The sequence below is a fragment of the Nyctibius grandis genome, chromosome 24 (assembly GCF_013368605.1).
Source record: "Nyctibius grandis isolate bNycGra1 chromosome 24, bNycGra1.pri, whole genome shotgun sequence".
In the NCBI taxonomy this organism is placed as follows: Eukaryota; Metazoa; Chordata; class Aves; order Nyctibiiformes; family Nyctibiidae; genus Nyctibius; species Nyctibius grandis.
In genome coordinates this window covers 1,679,568-1,698,411 of record NC_090681.1, presented here as the reverse complement: position 1 = coordinate 1,698,411, position 18,844 = coordinate 1,679,568, and the positions used below count along the sequence as shown (strand labels likewise).

The following is an 18,844-nucleotide window of genomic DNA, read 5'->3' as shown; positions in this document are numbered from 1 at the left end:
ACAGATCTGGAATGGAAAAGCGTCTCTGCGCTCTCCTGCTTATCCCACCCGTTATTGATCCTTCCCAGGGTATCTTTATCTATTTTTAAAGCAGGAGCAGCTCAGGCCTGCAGTAAACAAACAGGAGCAGAAGTCAATTTTTTCACTTTAGCTGAAATGTTGTTACTCAAGGACAAAAGGCCTCCAGGACTTTACTACAGCTATCAAATTGCAGAAGTTTGTCTATTTAAAAAATACATACGTATGTTTTTGTACTCCCTTGTATTTGTCAAGACATGTCTTAGATAGATATGTCAAGATATATCTTAACAGATACAACGGACTAGCTCTGAAAACACACTTTAATTCTCAACCTGAATAGTTCTTCCATTCCTATGGCTGCAGCAACACTTTATTTATTCTCTGCTATTGAGAGGAACTGTAACAAAACACATCAGTGTTTCTCTTCACAAACCCAAGTCTCAGCTGCAATCTAAACAGGAAAAAGTTGGACTAAAGGGCTTGAACGCACGAGGAGAGACAAAGGTGTGGTGATAAGCTGCTTGCCCACCATGACTGTACATGGAACCTCCTTCCTTCCCATCTAGAATGTGGTTTGCTACCAACTTGCTACTCAGCAAGATATTGATCCAACTCTTGTTTATACAGGAGAGACCAACTTCAGAGTGCCTGCCACCAGGAGCACTCGGGCCTCTTACACATCTCTTCTGCAATTTTTCATGACTGGAAGGTGCTGATCTGACACCTCGGCCTTGCTAGAGGGCTACGCTTTGTCTGAAGATCAGAAAATAACACACATTACCCTTAGCAGCCAAAATTCTCCTAAAGTAGGCTCTCTATAGATATTTCTTCCCCCTATTTCATGCACTTAAATATTTCTAAAGTCAAGTGGAAAGATCAGGTTGGAGAGATGCATATGATGGGGTCCCCACTTTTTACAGCTTGTGACATCATTTGCACTTAGGTAAAGTCTCCTTCCCCTGTTAAATGAAGGTATTACTCACTGTTTTACCATCTATATGGTCACTTGTGTTCCGGGTCACGTCCAGAAGGTACTCTTGAGATAACCAGTATGTCTCTCAGCTTTCAGCCAGCTGTGTTACACTAATTTGCACAAGGTCTGTCTTTCAAAAAAAACTTCTTTAGCTTGCAGGTATTGAGTGCTCCTGCAAAACAAGCCTGTCTTTTTCTTCCGACATGTTTGCATCCCAGACAGAAATAGCTATTCATTTCATATTTAGTAACCTTCAGGGATTTTTCCCACACACTACAGGCCTTCCTGCACCTCGTCTCTTGAGGTGCAGTTCACCCAAGAGTAGCCTTCGCACAGCATTCTCTCTTTGCCTCAGAGGTGACCAAACACCAAAGAAGGACAAACTGGGATAAAAGGGACAATTAAAACACGATCAGGGTAATTTTCAGCCTAAAAGCATCTTCCTCCTTGGCTTAAAAAGCTAGCCTGAATATTCATGAAATGCTCTCTACTATCTAGCAAACAGAATTAATCATATTAATGCATGGAAAAATAAGATTAGCCAGAAAGCAGTATACGAAATCTAATCATGTTTTGTTGAATGAAACATGAGTGGGAGAGGTCGTGAGGCCCTGTCATTGTCATCTGTCACAAAAGCCTCTCTCCCTGCCACGCTCCTGGCAGAAGGGCAGCGCTGAGCTCACGCCTCCCTGGAGAAGGGCCGGTAGCCAGCAACGAGGACAAGGGCTTCTGCTGCCGCCGCGCTCGGCCACGCTGCCACTTCTGCGAGGAGTCGCACGTATTGTCAGCTATGTCCTTAGCTGATGAGAGCTAACATAGTCTGTATGTTGTTTTTCTCAGCTGGGGTACAGTTGAAATCTTCCCTTCCCAACCAGAAATATATGCTAAACTAGGGAACATCTTTAAATACCACCCTACCCTGCTCAGCCCTTTCTTCCAGAATTTCCCACTCAGCCATTTCTGCAGTGCAACAGGCCAAGGAGCTCGAGGACAATGTGCAATTTTACTCTACAAAAATGACTTTGTACAAAGCATTATCAACCCTTCAACCTCGCTTCACAACAGCAATCAAGATGCTCACGAATCGCCTGCACCACAGAGGAAGCAATCAGCTCTACCTCTCAGCTACCCTCAGGAACCGAGGGCTCCCAAGACTGTGCCAGCTGTCTCCCGTCAGGGAGAAATCAGCTCACTGACCTACAAATTCCTGTTCTTTGTATCACAGATTCATATTAAAATAAGGCCCGAAGTGCAGCACAGCAAGCTACAGAGCTGGTACATCCCAGAGAACTGACAGGAGCACCAGAGGCAGCAGGGGACCCCCACCACCGCCCGGCCAGCAAGGAGAGCTGCGGGCAGTTCAGAAGTTGGCTGCGTGAGCAGGGATGGTTTGGGTTCCAACAAACTTCTCCAAAACCTTATCTCCAGAGAATACACCTTCTACGAGAAAAGGGGGTGCTGCAAGAAGGCTATTCTCCACCAAAGCAATGTTTTACAGCTTTAAAGCCTTTGTAGAACGTGTTTCCAATTAAAAGTACTATGAATGCATTGGTAGAAAAAAAAAGTATGTCAAATAAGGAAGTCTGTTTTTCAGATCCCAATGAAGATGTAACTGACATTTAAATAGGGATTTCAAAAGCCACTTCACACACGTTTTTTATTCATTTCCAGTCCTATGGAAAACCCGGGAAGAAAAGCATCTGAGTATTACAGAGAAGCATCCATTAGTTAACTAGCTCTTACAATAATAAGCTTAATTCATTGCACAGGAAAAGAAAACTTTCACACTTGCATTATCTAGGCTTTAACTAGTGCTGAAATGAGTTATTTCAAGACACAATTCTTCAGCCTCATACATGCACCAGGGCAGGATAATGCTTGTCAACTTTCAAATAAAAGCAATTACTGACTAAGAAATCAAAAAGGAAGCAGCAAGTGTGAGATGAAAATCATTTTAGGGCAGTCATCAGGCAACCTGTTCTACAGAATCCCTACAAACAACGGCAGCTGCTGGGGAGCACGGGGAGAGCACAGTGGAGAGGGCGCGTTCTCAGCTCCCACGGGCTGGTGTTGGGCCGTTGCTTGTTGTGATGCCAAGACGCCTGCAAGCACTCTCCCACTACCCCGTACTGGTAGCAGCACCATCAATATAACCAGCAGCAACAGACACAGACCCAGGGCTCCTGAGCTGCAGGATGGTGGCAAGAGGAACACACTTCAGTAAGTGACAATACACTAAAGCCTGATTCACAAGCCCTTTGGAGCCAACGTCTTTCCATTGACTTCAGTAGATATCAACTGAGGTCTGAGATGAAAACACATGCTGAAAGCTCCGAGACAGCTATCTAAGGATCAGAAGCTGCTTTGATACAAAGAAAATACGTAGGTTCATTAGAAGCACAGAGAACAGTTTTTCACCAACCAACGTTATCATCATCTGAAACGGTGACCTTCAAGAACGCAGGTACTCTAATCTGCTACTGGTAGAGCACAAGACGTGCTAATAGATTAGCCTGCCAGTGGTATGAAATAACTGGCATCAAGAGGGAAGCACAAAGCAGATCTCACATAGGAGAACTTCAATGAGTATTAGAAACCACTTAGCAGATAGACAAGGGTGGTGGGGAGGGAAGGATCAACTGCAGATAATGACAAGGAAAGAAATAAAGTCAGCAACAGTTAAGAGGAGCTGCTGAAACATCAGTGATATTCTTCCAACCATTCCTCCCCCCAACTCAGCTCTCTGCAGAAACACAGCAACAAGAGAGAACTTCTGAAATGCTTTTCCAGAAAGGGCTAATGTCCGAAAGTGGTCTGCCAGACAGTCTGTCATAGTCAGACAAATGAGATACTTGTTAGTTTTATCTCGTGGAACTAATTCATTTGGCAGGAGCAGAGGTTTCTAAATAGTTTCATTGGTGGAACGAATAGCTGTGGAGCAAACATCATTCTGGGGGGAAAGGGCATCACCAGCTGCTCACCTGTTCAGCAGACAGCTGAAGCTTACAGTGTCTCCCCTTCACTTCCTCCTATTTTCCAACTCAATAGCATGAAAGAAACTTTATATGGCAAACATTAGACTGCCTTCCTATATTTTCACAACTTGGAAAATCCCTGCTGTAGAGGACTTCTGTTGCATGTGCACGTTGCATCTGCACAGCCCGAGAACAAGGCTTCTACCTTTTACCCATCTTGCCTGCTTCAGATAGATTGGAATGACTGCAAGAACCTTCTTTGCTAAATATTTGCATTATACCCAGCAAAATGCATGCTTGATCTTAGTCAATTCCTGTAAACACACAGATATAAATTGGATTATTAGTCATTTCCTACGCCACCACCTTCTCTGGCAATAGCAGTGTGCTGCTTTAATAATCATAATACAAGTCATTATGCCTAATATTAGATACAGGTCCCAGACCAGCCAGATGAGATCTAAACAGACAGCAGAAAAAAGTGCAGGAGACAGACAACCACGTTTTCATTGTTTGCATACACTTGAACCACAGCGAATGTGCACAAACCCAGGAAATCCAAACCTCCTCCACCACAGGCAAAGCAAAGACTCACCCTCTGTTATCGTGTGCTCAGAGTGCAGCCAAACAGTCGTGGCACAGCACTTTCCTACCTCCTCTAAACCTTCAGGGGACACATCGATGCTGGAGGCATGACAAAAGGGTACAGCCACGAGCACCGAGCTGCAGCACCCAGGCTCCTGCCGTCCCCGCAGCAGTTCCCATCCTGGCACCTCAGACATCCCCCCAGCAACTTACCCCATGACTCACAGAAAAACACGCAGGAGATCAAAGACAGTATTTTAAACAAAGTCAAACCTACCCAAAGCTTCAGAGCTATTAAAGGGAAGACGAGGCTGGGACACATCTGCCACAGAGCAGGTTCAGCACCATCCAGCACCAGCCTGGAGACCTCCTTATCATCAGACACAGCCTTGGGACACAGCCCAAAACACTTTGGTGTCCTCAGCGTAGCTGAGCACCCACAGGGATGCTCACCACTGAAGAAAGCTTTAAACCAGGTGCCACGAAACAGCCATCATCAGCAGATATTCCTGAGAAGCATTAGCTGAGGGATTTAGTCAGCTCTGAGCAGATACTGCCACAAAGCACATGCTCAACAGAGCTCAGTCCCCTTAAGGACTGGAACCCAAGCTGCTTTGAGGGATTTTCTTCTTTTACATGTATTTATAGAGAAGAATTTCATTAATCCCTTCAGGTCTCTCAGCTAGTACAAAATGAGAAGGAGGAGGGAACCTCAAGGTTTGAAGACAACAAAAAGTTAGGGACTAACGACATAAGAGAACCTAAATAGCCCGTGTCCCTCTCCACAACCAGTGCATCCTTGCCCTGGTAGCGGAGGGCTGCGATGAGGATGCCCACCCCAGCCAACCTCCAAGGAGAACAGGGCAGCTACTGCCAGCCTTCCCATTTTTCTCCCTAGCCTGGAGACCCCCACATTTTCCTTTCTAACCCGATGGGCTCATTTTCACACTGCTACTTCCTTCTCCTCTTGTTCTCAGCTCAGTAGAATTTTATTTCTCGCCTGTCAAGGAAATCTAGGCCCAAGGTCCCATGACAGAAACTGCGATAGCAGTTGAAAGAGCTATAAATGTGTTATTTTATTAATACATCTCAAACCAGCTACTCAACCTCTACTGCTCTGCTCAGGTTAAGGGAACCTGCCTTGTAAAAAAGCAACAACGCAACTGTTTTTAAAGAGGGGAGGATGAAAGACAACGCAGGAGATTTTTAGCAAGTGCAGGCCAAGATAAGCTTAATGTGCTCACTTAGTGCTCTTGTAAATACTACCATTATATAATATTCCATAGCTTGAAAATACATATGAATTATACTCCATATGAAATTTAATTTTGTTTGTCTACATCTCTGGACCAGATTAAAACTACTTATAATGCTTAGGAAATAAAATATTTAGCTGCGAGATGCTTCAACAGAATGGTTTATTTGGCTGCAAGTCTATCTGCCGTATTACCAATAATTAAAACTAGGGGAGAAAAAAGGTTTTTAGATACATTTTCAAGCTGAATCATATCAACATGTTTAAAAAGTAGATACGAGCTCCAGTTTTTCTCCCCTCTACGGGCAAAAATTATTTAAAAATGGGAAAAATGAGTCATCTGAATTTAATTATCAGGCTCCGAGTTATAAAGGCCAGCTTTGAAAAGTGAAATTCAAAATGAGACTCTCTGTAATTCCACTTATGGGACTGAAAAGTTTCCTTCTCAAGAATACTAAACGAGGTCCCTTTGAATTGACTGGTGGGTTCATCTTGCCCGTGTGTATGTCATGGAGCTATAAAAATGCAGGATGAAGCTCCAAAAGCAGGAACAGCTTCTTCTACGAGCCCTGGATGAAATTCATGTGTGCGTGACCTGCGTTTCACTCGCTAACACAGTGCATCTCGCCCGGCCCATTCACACCAGAGTCCGCTGCTGTTACAGCTCACAAAGTCCATCCAGCTCCCGGTGAAAATACGTTTGGAGGAAAGGAGTCATTAAAGATGCAGCACAGGGCGGGGAATGGGGAAGAAGGAAAGTAAATACATCATTCTTCCCTCTGACAAGGTCCCAAAACTGACATCTGTAAAACACCAATAGCTACCAAATCTCATTTTTAAAAGAGTGCATGTGCACGTACAGGTACTACTGGAAGTCAAAGGGCTTAATTTCCTAAAGACACATTTGCCATTTTTAAAGTTCTACCACGCTTTATTTATGGGTAGTTTATTAATTTTTTCCCAGCGGGTTCCCTCTGACAGGCATTGTTTTATTTTTGATATGACAAGACACAGTGCTGCACTGGCAACACCTCCACGCTGAATAATGTTTCTTAACTAGCTACATTCATCTTCCCCACGTCCCACAGACGACTGATCCTCGCTGCAGTACATAATGGCTAAAAACTAACAGTGCCCTAAAATATTAATGCATGCTAATAAAACCATGTTGGGTTTTTTTCATGAAACAGCAACATCTAATTTTCAAAAGGGTCCTGGGAAGAGTAAACAATTGGTACATGGTAAACAGCAAGTTCTCTCACATCAATACATCCTAAACATTCAAATCCTACTCACCCATAATTGCTGGGCAAGTATAAATTATTTAAATGAATGTTATTTGTGGCTGTGACAGAATCCTCATAAATAATCGTAATTTAGCTTCCTGCTGATAATTCCAGGCAACACCTAATTATTTCAAACACTTAATTCTCCCCTTCCAGAACGACCACTCCCTTCCATTTGCTGCTAGTTAGGACTTTAACTGTTTGTTGAGTGTAACCACAGCGCAGAAGATCAACCAGAAGCAGACTTGTCCTTTGCTATGAAAGCACCATAAGCCATACGTCAAACTCCTTCTGCAAGCCCTCACTTCGGACCTCACAGCACTGATCTTTTGGGTAGTTCATATATATCGGGGGGGCAGAAATCAGTGTGGCATTTATTATACATAAAAGCAGTCTTTCTGAAAGACAAACAATGGGATGAGAAGGGTATTGAAATTCTATACACAGCCTCCTGTCTAAAGGGCAAACTGATCTGTAGAAACATTTGCCAAAAGTTCATTAACAGTAAAGCCAACTTGTCAGCAACATATTTAGCAACAATCAGAAAACAATTTGGCAAACACAAGGTTTGAGCCTGACCATGTTTAGGCAGGGTTTCTTGGGTTTTGAAGTGTTGGGTTGTTTTTTTTAAATTCTTTATTTCTTCTAACCAGCTACACTATGAAGTCTTACTGCAGAGAATATGATTTAAAGTAGCCAATAGTCACTGCAAAGTTCACCAAGCAAATAAAAAGCATCCCAGGGAGTTTCATTAGAATGTAGCAGCTACAACCTGTGACTGGGAATAACCAGGAGCTATCCTCCTTCAGGCCCAGGCTCTGTTCACTCTGAACATGCTATAGGGTTTGGGTCTCTGCACACAAAGCTTCAGTGGGTACTACATGACTGCACAGACCAGAATGAAGTATGGCCAGTAGTAACCTACCAGAGCGAAGATCCCTCTGTTCCAGCAACTTCTAAAACATCATATCCATCTTCCAGCTGAAAATCCATGAAAACCAGAGCAATAGTGTCTCCAGGTTCGGCGAGAATAGTCCACGTGCAGTCTGCATTATTGCCGTACTCCAAAGGGAAGTGAGGGCTTGAGATAATTCCGCTCTGTCCCCGCAAAGTCCCTCCACAAGCATCATCAGCTGGAAACAGAACGCAAGTTATCAGATTTTGCTGAAATGCACAAAGCAGTACATCGAAAAAAGAATAAGCCCAAATTCAAAGCAAAGCTTCCAAAGTCCCTGTGCTTTTGTCAGGGTGACAGAAACACCCCCATGGGCTGGAACAACAGGACTTAGAGTACAAGCCCTGTATTTAATAGAAATCTCATAGAAAAGGAGTGGAGTATCGCACACCCCTGCCTTATATGTCTTTGTTTGCTTTGATTTCTTAAGAAAATGGATGTTTTTACCAAAAATCATAGTGGTAAAAACTTAACCACTTGTTCAGAAATCTAGCAGTGATGTTTCCTGGTTATGTACCAGATCCCCTCTGTTTGCTGCAGGCTCTTTCGTTTTTATACCTGAACTTTATCAGCAGAATCTACTGGAGCAATTAAAGGAGGAGGATCTAAAGAACACACGGGCAGGAAAATAAAGGAAACCAAGAATTAATCTGACTAGCATCAGGGCAGCTCACTGCTCTCGTACACGTAGCATCTGCTCACCGTTTATTTGGAGTGCTGCTGAGAAACGCCTGTTAACTTTACATGTATCACACAGCAGCATTTCAGATGCTTTAGTCAAGGAGCCTGGGGCTTTACACTGTAAACATTTATTTTCATTACTATTTAAAAAAAAAAACCCCTTCCAAACTGAAATTTAACACAGGCGAGAACATTTGTTAAGTGCAATGGGTCATGGGCACCTACGGAAAGGGCAGGACAATTCTGCAAGGCTGCCCAGGAGAAACCTTCAGCTTTTAGACCTTTTGAGGAATGAGCGGCTTGTGCTCTCAGCAGGTTTTATCGGCAGGCCTGAAACTTGCAGCCTCTAAACTCATGAAATTTGAAAGACAAAGTAAGACAAACATAGATGCCAACTTTTCCTTCTCACGGCCATCTGCTATCCCAGCGCAGCCAGCCACCCGCACAAGCAGAAGGCACGGGCAGACACACGCTTCCCAGTGACTGATGGCAAGTGATGGAGATCTGAGTGCCCCGGGCCCCACCGGACTGTTTGTGCTGCACCAACGCAGGCAGCACCGGCACCCCTGAGCCCAGGGGAGACCGTGGCCCTTTGCAACTGCTTCTGCGCTCAGACTGGGATGGGACAGTGTGATTATTGCAGAGCTCACCGCAAGCAGGAAAGGCAGAAAAAGGATATGATAAAGAAAACAGGCACGTGGGCAGACACACAGCTACTCCTGGGCCATTCCAGCAGTCAAAAGTAGGTCTGAAAAAGGCCAAAATCCCAACTTGATGCTCTGTCCCCTGGTATTCTGTTACACCAGCCAAAATTATCTATTTGCTGCAATCGTATTGTCAGTGAACTATTCACAGACACTGAAGGGGGTTAGCCTCCAACATACCAACTATCAAGATAACAATACAGCTAGACTTGTAGGACTCAGCTTAAGGCCCCGTTTAGATTAAGCACGAGCCCTCATTTCATTCTGTGAATACAGAACTGTGCAGAAAGCATGTAAAAACACAATGCAATAAGGAAGCTATTCCAGATATTTGATGCACGTTATAGAGATGAGATAAATGTCAGCTCAATCCAGATTTTACAGTCTGACCCAGAATCGCTGAGGACTATCAGTCCTTGAGGCAAATTTCTGAGTGGCACATGGTCTATCAGGCACAGCCAAGCTTCTCTTCTGGGCAGCCACAGCTGCCACCCCGTTCCGTGCTCTCCTACTCTGCAGATCAGCATGGAGATGTCACTTGCTGCTGCTTTGGTGCTCCCTGAATGAGATCACCAGAGTTTTAATCCTTCCTGCCACGCAAGCAAGAAACATAACTCACCAGAACAGAGTCTGTGCAGACTGAATTTATAGCCTCTTTTAGCTCAGAGTCCAAGAATCAATTCTGATATAACTGTGCTTTCAAAACCACTGGTGAGCTGCAACAGTAGCTACTTTCACTGGCTCTGCAAAGACATTTCACCAAGCCATTCTTTCTGCATCTGGAATTCCCTCCTACATTCCTTTCTCATTGAGATTACACTTCTTCATTAAGTAAACCCTGTAATTCAGATCTGAGAGCTGGGTAAAGGGAGTGCAGACAGCTCCTATGAAGAAAAACCAGCTGAGCCACAGCACTCCTTCAAAGCGTTGCAGTCCTGACACCTTTGTTTCTTATTCTTTTCTACCATGCATTTCTCTGCATCTTCAATTATTTCAGTGCATGAAGACTGGAATCTGGAGTCCCTCTCCACTGTCAGTGTGGCTGTAGGAACCACTCCTTCAGTGGTATAATGCCACTGGCCCCAAAACAGTAGGTAAGCACACAAGAAATACACTAAGTAACACATATTACTGCTGTGTAACTCAAGCATTAAAAACACACCAAACAATATTTGCTCACATTAAATTCAGGATTTATGCTACAGCTTAGAACTGCTGATTGATTGCACAAGCAGAGTCAATAAAAAGAATCAATATAAGATGCTCTACTGAAGTACACAAGGAATTGAGGGGAAAAAGACTTCAAAGCAGCAGCAACTGTTTTGGTCTAACACCACAGACACTTGTATATTTGCAGACTCTCTAGTCCCTCGTGGCCCTGGAGAATTAGCAAGCAGCTCTCTACACTGATAAAGGAAATCTAAGTCTCCCTACCCCACAAGGGCTTGCAGGAAAGCTGGCCAGCCTTCTCAAAGGCCAGATTCTGCCTCCCATACAGCATCCCCTGTCCGAGGCTGGCAGCAACCCACAGCACACCAGCACTCTGCACAGACCCACATTTCTTTACAGGTGAAGCACCAGAATTGCTGTGGAACACGCCACGAGGGAAGCCAGCTTGACACTGCAGAAAGCAGAGAATCCAGTCTCATTTCCTAGTGTTTGATCTAGAAAACCTGCAAGGTCTTGGGTAGGTGCTTTATCTTATGGATAATACTCCTGCTTCCCCCCCAACTTTAGACAAAGAAATTGAAGTTAAAGTAGCTGTGCAGCATTTGGAATACTTTGAGCACTTTATAACCTTCCTATTGTTCACCCAAACTCTGGCAGCTTTAAGGAATCCAATAAAAAGGAACCTCAATATTAACTACATCGTGTTTAGTTTTCATGTCTTTTAAATCAAGCTTACAGTCCATGAAGTTTTTCCCAACCCCAAATAGCTCATTAAATCCTGTTTCACTGGGCTTGTTCTGGATGAAGAGAGAGCACTTTACCTCTGCAGAAGGGGAGAGGAAAATCCCAGGAGGCACCGTTCTCCGAATTGGCGTGGCACGTGAGCAACGCGTGTCCTTCCAAAAAGAAGCCTGGATTACAGCTGTATCTCACTTTGTCCCCGATGCTGAACGTTGTGCCTTGCTGAATCCCGTTCTGCAGCCTTCCTGGATTTCCACACGTGTGACTTGGTAGAACTGCCAAAGAAAGTTGCTGCTGGTTAGGGACAGTGCATTGTAACAGAGCTGTCAGGTGAAGGATCCAGAGGGAAGGCTCATCTCAAACTCAATGCATCACATAAAATGTAAAGAACAAATAACCACAAAACTGAAGGCAAAATATAGTCAACAAAAGTTTCCATCAGGAAGAATATGGGATAATTTATTAGAACATGGAGAAGTTGCAACTAAAACGCTAGTAAATCCTTAACCAATGCCTCTGTACAGTAGTTTCAGAGAATTAAACGAAACTCTACAGGTTCCCATAAGCCACTCAAAAAAGATCTGCTCAAATCATTGTTTTAGAGCCCAATATAAAACCCAATGAAGACAACTAAAAGCCTAAGAATGACTTAATCAAATCTGAATCAGGCCCTTGTGCAGCATCTTGTATCATACTTCTTTTTTCATTAAGGCTGAAACATCAGAGGAAGGAAAACGTGGTCATTCGAAGCTGAGTGATAGTTTATCACTGGAAACAATTTTGTCAGAGGCATGAACAAAACCAGATGAATTTCTATGAGCAAAGGGAGGTTTAGTCTGCAGCTCTGCCAAGGAGAAGAGGAAGATTAAAAGGAAAATTATATGCTACAGTACGTGGCATGCAGCAGAATAAAATACAACCAAAATTCTGCATAAGCATGTGAAATGAAACATAAATCCACCACTAACTGATGAAAAGACATTGCTTCTGTCCTGCCGTAGGACAGTGCTTTGGGATCAGGATTTGAAACTTCCCTGCTCTGCCCCCAGCACAGGCTTCCCCCGGCAGCAGCCCCGGAGCAGAGCTCGGGTACCCCAGGAGGGCTCTTGACAGCGGACACGCAGACACCATCCCTCACAGCGAGGGAAATGAAAGACTAATCTGTAATTAATATAGGATTAGGCTTCCTACACCCAGACACACCACCTTGTTTTCCAGTTAACCCTCTTCCAGATTAAATGCAACCTTACCACCCTAAACTTGATGAATTTTAATGGCACATCTCAACTCCTGCATTGCTTCAGGTTTTTTTTCCTGCTGTGACTGCAAGCTCTCGCCACACACGTGCGTGCGGAGGAGCAGCCTTTCCCCACGCCCCAGAAGAGCTCAGCCAGCACCCCGGGGACGCAGCCCCTCACTGTGCAGCAGTGGGGTACAAGCTCCCACACAAGCTTTCTTCCCCCTTGCTCCCTCCTCCAAAACACCATTTACCTCCTTTCACAAAGCACCTGGAGCTGGGAAGTTCAGCAGCAACTTCCACATAGAAATATTAATGACCATGCAGGTTTTATAAGCGAGGTGATGCTATCAAATATGTCAGATTGTTGCAAAAGCAGTGCAGAACTTCGGTTTCATTTTCTGTAATGGTACTCAAAACCCCAATTTAATTAAATTACCAATGTCGCTTTTTTAAATGAACCCATTCCTGCTTTTATGCTTCCTTCCTTTAAAATTAATGACTAGAACTTTGCTATAAATAAAAATCTATCATTTTTAAAAGTCAATCTCTAACACTAGCTGCTCTCTACTTAATGAACTGTGAAGAATCAGACAACCCTGACCTGCATCATATCTTAAAACCATACATGAAAAACAGGATCTCATTTAAAAATTCTGCTTCATTTCGCTGCTTTAACTAATATCTTGTTGCAGGACAGACAACACACACATGCTTTGTGGGGGAAGCAACATTAACTCCTTGATTGCTTTGGCTTCAGTGGGGTTGCTGCAGGAATCTGAGTGCCTTGAATTTTTAATTTTTTTTTTTTAAATGCCAATACACATCTGCAGGAGACAAATTCTTTTAATTGCTGCCTCATGGACCGACAGAACTGCTTCCAAAAAAGCTGGTGCTACATCCCGAGCCAGGTTTGGCGTAAGCAGCAGATAGAGCTCCCCATAAGGGGATCCGCTGTCAGTCATGCCCTTGAGGCACTTGGGCAGAAGATGAATTTAGTCAGCCCCGAACGTGAGCTGATGAAGCACACCTTCCCCCAGAGAGGGAGGGAGCAGAGTCCCAGGACACGCCACCCGTGCTCCCTGAGAAAGCCCAGCTTCCTAAACCCCACAGCAGATTGCAAGGTGGGAGTCCAGCCGCCGGGGTGCAGAGTCCAGAGATGCCCTCGCAAACCCCCTGACCGGCTCCCCGTGCCTCTGTCCCACCGGAGCGTGACTCCCTGAGCTGGTGCAGCAACTGCTTTCGCAGCGACGGATTTGTGATTCTACTCCACTATTCCTGAGAAGAGATAATATTATTACTCATACTTGGCTGCCTCTAACAGCCAGACTCTCTGATTGCTTGAGAGATTAATAGAACTGTATTATTTACATCAGATGTCGCACAGAATAATATTATTAAAGCTTTGTCTTACCCATTTACCAATTCCACTGTAGATTAGTAGCATGGATTTTTTTTCCCCTCCCCATAAGAGCTTTGTTCCTAGCAATCAACATAATATTTTCCAGTGATTGTATGGAAATGAATGCAGCCACAGACCAGATTTGTACAGATGAATAGAAGGTCCTGCTAGTCATTTTGTAGCTAAGTCTGTTTCTTTCCATGATGAATTTAGAGCAGTTTATTTTATTTGTCTTGACTTGAACAACTGCCAAACCATTAAACTATTTTACAACAGAGGAAAGGAAATAGGATTATTCTATTGCAGTTGCACCTGGAGAGCTCCTCAACACACCTCAGACATCACTGTCCCAAGGGCTATTCAGATATACTGCCCTGGAGACCCCACTCCCTAGATGACACAGTAGAGTAACCATAATCTGGGTGGATTAATTAATTGCCAGCACCAACAAATAGAACCAGATCATTAACTGATCTCTGGAGTGGAGGTCAGGTGAGAACTACAGCTACAACTGTCTTAAGAGGTAAAAGGAGACAGGATGATCAGAGTAAGGCAGAAATGTCACTTTTTCAGGAAGGAATATTAAGTGTCAGGACATGGAAAACATCAGCCAGGAACAAACCCACCAAAACCTAGAACTCCCCCACTCCCTGCAGTTTTCAACCTAACCTTCAAATCCACTTACTCTTCAAAAAGAAACATGTAAGGCACAAGACCAACCTCTGCCCAACTTAACTTTCTTCTGCTCCAAACCTTCTCTCCTTTTTTGTTTTCTCTTGCCTTTCAGTTTAGGCTCCTTTTTCCAATCCTCTGGAACCTGCACATGCTCCACTGATTTCTCTCTCACCCTTCATCTTATGCTGGGAGCATCATTCAAGATCTTGCGTGCCATGTAGCTTTTATAGAGCGATAAAGATGCGTTTCCCTCATGGAGCTGCTCTTTATAAACTTTATATCCAAATCTATTAGTACAAGACCAAAGTGTCTTACAGATTTCATAGTGTGTTGCTTGAAAATTAAGTGAACAAACTGGAAATGGAAACAACACATTTGAGAAGTTTCCACCATCCATTCCTGCAAGCTGCTAAAGAGCAGCTAAAAAGCCACAAGAATTGCTGATGCCCAACAGAAGCTTCACACCGTTCACTGACTTCAATTTTTGCCCCCATTTCTTTCTGCCCTTTTCAACAGGCTCAGGAGGCTCTTCCCAACTTTTCTCATCCCCTTGCCCAGGATCACTCTGGTGGAAGTTTTCAAAATCAGCAGCTTTCAAAACCTAATACTTGTCAAGCCATGTCTCCTTGTTCCAGTTCATTCGAAATTAATTAGTAGTTTTTAAGTCATTAGATGTGACTCAACGCATCCTTGGACAGCATCCCACCATCAAAACGCATTCAGCTTAATTACATCAGCCTTCCTAAAACCCCATAGCTCTTCTTGTCAGGAGAAAAAAAGGAAAAAAAAAGGCAGAGAGATGTTTCTCTTCTCGATTGTCATTGATACACTGGAGCTACCTTACCAATTCAGGTACTTCCGAACAAAACAAACTCAAATCTGTCTCCAGCTTGCTCACCATTCCGAAGAGAAATCTTCCCTGCTTTCTATTCAAATTAATCTTCAGCTCCATTTTCTCTGTTTATATTGTTCAAACATCAAATAACCCCAACATTTAATACATCTAGATACTGCATTCCAGTCTATTACCCTATTTACATAGCTAAAAGCAGCATTTTTATTGCTTGAATTATCTATGGTAGTTTACGACAGATATTTCAATGCTATCATTGTTCTAACCTTGAAATCTTATCAAGGAGCGCAACTTTTATGATATGAGGCCATACATTATCTCCTCATTCCCAACTAATTTTCATTCCTAATAGAAAAGAAAGCAAGCAAGCCATGCCAGAGCAGGCACTTATAGCTGCTGAATACAGTTATTACAGCAGGAATAATTTATAAATCCCAATGAAAGGATGCTACATAGACCAAGCAAAATAACAAAGCCATTGACCTAAACTACTTGGCTCAGTCGTAACTGCACACTCATTTCTAAATTTATCTCCACTATGCTTTTTTAACTCGTCTTTCCATTTTCCTGAGCCTCCTGAATCTAGTGAGGGTTGAAAGTCAAGACATCCAAGCAAATCTACAGAAACATCAGAGAAACTGGCAGAGATCCAGGCTGGGCAGAGCACTATTTCACTCAGAAGACAAACTGCACTGTATTTGTTTCCTTCCTAGAAATTCAAGGAGAAAACCAGATTCTTTCAGGAGAACATGCATGCCATGGACAGTGCACCTTTGGCCAGCACAAGTGTGAACTCCAATAGGACAGAGAGTTCCACAGAGACCAACTTCCTCTCCCTCTTTGTCTGTAACTTTAGGGCCAAGTACCACAGGGATACTCCATGGCTCTCTAATATCTTTCACCAGTGTTTTAGTGCAATCTGTTCTAGTTCAGAAGAGTTTTAACCTTCAGAATAAGTGTCCAGTGTGTGCTACAGAAAAGGAAATAAATGGCATATTTTTCATTTCATTTTATCCTTTTTTTTTATGTCATGATTTATTTCCAGTACAGCCAACATAGTTATAGCTAAATGGAAACTATTTTTCCCTTTAATATTTCCTTGCTCACTAAAAACCAGCCAGACAGTTACTTCTGGATAATAACAGACCAGAATGGTTCATCATCTATCTTCTTTGTGGTAGTAGTCCTAGGGCTTTTTTTAAAATTCGTTTTCAATTTACCTTCCTGGAATGTGCTACAGCAACTTCAGTGCAACATCCAGGAGTACCACGCAAGCTGAGAGAGGATTACTTCAGATTTTATTTAGTCATCCCACTATGGAAATAGCAAAACATTCAAAACAAAGGCAGTAACACAACAGGAGACAGAGCAACAAACAACCCTGCATATCTTCCAAGATGCGGCGAGCAGGGATCCTTCACATTTGGGACCTGATGCCACTCATCACTTATACTTTCAAATAAATGTCATCACTTGCTGAGCAGAGTAGAGGAAGCCTGGCTAGAATGAAGATACTGAAGCCTGGCTACAGAAATCTTTTGCTGGGGCCTGCAGAACAATGTCATGCTGGCAGATGCTTCGTTTCCAGACCCAGTGGTCCCCACACACCATCCCAACCTGGGATGCTCTCCTGCATCAGCAGCCTAATCAGCAAGGCACTTATCTTTGGGAACATGCTCTAGTCCTGCTGCTTTTCAGAGCAATGACACTTGAGCACAAGCTTAATTTAAAGTATGTGGTTAAGTGTTTTGCTTAGCAGGAATGGATTTAAGTGTACGTTTAAAGGCTTCATTGAACTGGCATTTAAGAGCTGCAGAGTAACCTGAAAAATCTTCCCTAGGGAGGAGGGTGCTTTTACATTTGTTTTCTCTCTTCCTCCCTGAACTAAGGTTAACCACTCCAAGGGAAACAAAGACCTGCATCTTTTTGTAACATAAAAGACAAGCCAACAAAAGCAATGCTGCAGTAGTTATCAGCACCAGAAGACAACTGCAGAAACCAAACGAAAGCTGAATTAAAACTGCAGCCCCAGAGAGTTCAGCTGCCATATCAGATTAAGCACCTCACGCCGCTGTGCACATCGAGACTGAAAGCCAAGGCGCCAGTGTGAAAAAAGGGTGTCAGATTTGGAAACCCAGATTTGAACTGATTCGATCTAGACACTGGGTGCCAGTGTTGATCCGCTCTGCGTTTTGCTGGAGAGTGTCCCTGGACAGGGAACGCTCTTTGTTCTGTTAAAAAAGCCACTTCCAACTTTAGAGACCGCATTGTTTATCTGCTTATTGATCTTCTCTAGCTATTGGCTGACTACCCAGAAACAGAAACTGTAGCCAGCTACATCTGTTTTAATAAATATTTCACAGCAGAGGAAGGGCATTCACCACAACATATCACTCCTAGTTTTTCCAGCCCCTTCTCTAGAAGCAGCAGGTATCAAAGCACAGGGCAGCAGCAGCCTCTGCAGGGCCCAGCAGTGTTGGGGCTCCTCAGTCACATCCACAGCACCGTGTGATCCCTGTGCCCAAACACACAGACCGGCCGAGCTTCACACCCACATCACAGCCAGCTCAATCTTCTTTCTTCTAGTGGCTTTCACCCATCCTTCCTACTCCTCACCCCTGCCTTTCAGAAGCCTTTGGAGGGGCAGCTGGGGATCACACACCACGCTCCTGCTCCGAGCAGCAGCCCACCCATCTTCCCAAGCAAAACAGACTGAGTTAGCTCACACCTATACTGAGGTTAAACCATGAATAACCCATTTCCTCCGAACTGGGGCCAGAAACTGCCGTAATTCACAGCTTCCACTTGCTTCAGCTTCCACTCAAACTACGTAACGTCTGGCTCACCCCCACAAATAAGCATGGTAAAACTAGTTTGTTTTCATTTTTGAACTGCCTTCATAATTTATTCCTTCTAATTTATTCCCTCTTACAGTTATCTTTTCTGTCCTTCTTTAGGAAGCCTGGCTACTCAATACCACACAACAGCCAATAGTGTAGGCATAACTAACTGGGACATCAACCTCACAGAGCAGTACATAAACTGATCAGTGAAATCACACAGTTCATGGGGAAATGCCCTGGAGAACAGGAAAGGTGAAATATTACACCACTGAGTAGAAGAGTCAATAGTCAAAGCAACCAGGAATGCTGAGCTCACAGTGCAGACGCCTCCTATCAATAACCAGAAAGCAAACACACGTCAAGGATGGTGCCATGAAAGACGCCACTGAGCTGCCGCAGCAATTAGGTAGTCTTCTGCTTCCGGCACTAGAGATTCATTATTAATTTGTGGTCATAACTGATCAAAAAAAAAATCTAGAAGGTAATTT

At 43.6% G+C, this 18,844-nt stretch overlaps 1 protein-coding gene across 1 annotated transcript in view; it reads right to left on the bottom strand.

The window, feature by feature from the left end:
• Positions 1-18,844, bottom strand: part of CSMD2 (CUB and Sushi multiple domains 2) — a 254,428-nt gene that overhangs the window by 179,596 nt on the left and 55,988 nt on the right. Inside the window, 2 exon segments of the mRNA XM_068417612.1 lie at positions 8,021-8,228; positions 11,427-11,621. Of these exon segments, the coding sequence (XP_068273713.1) occupies positions 8,021-8,228; positions 11,427-11,621 (403 nt within the window).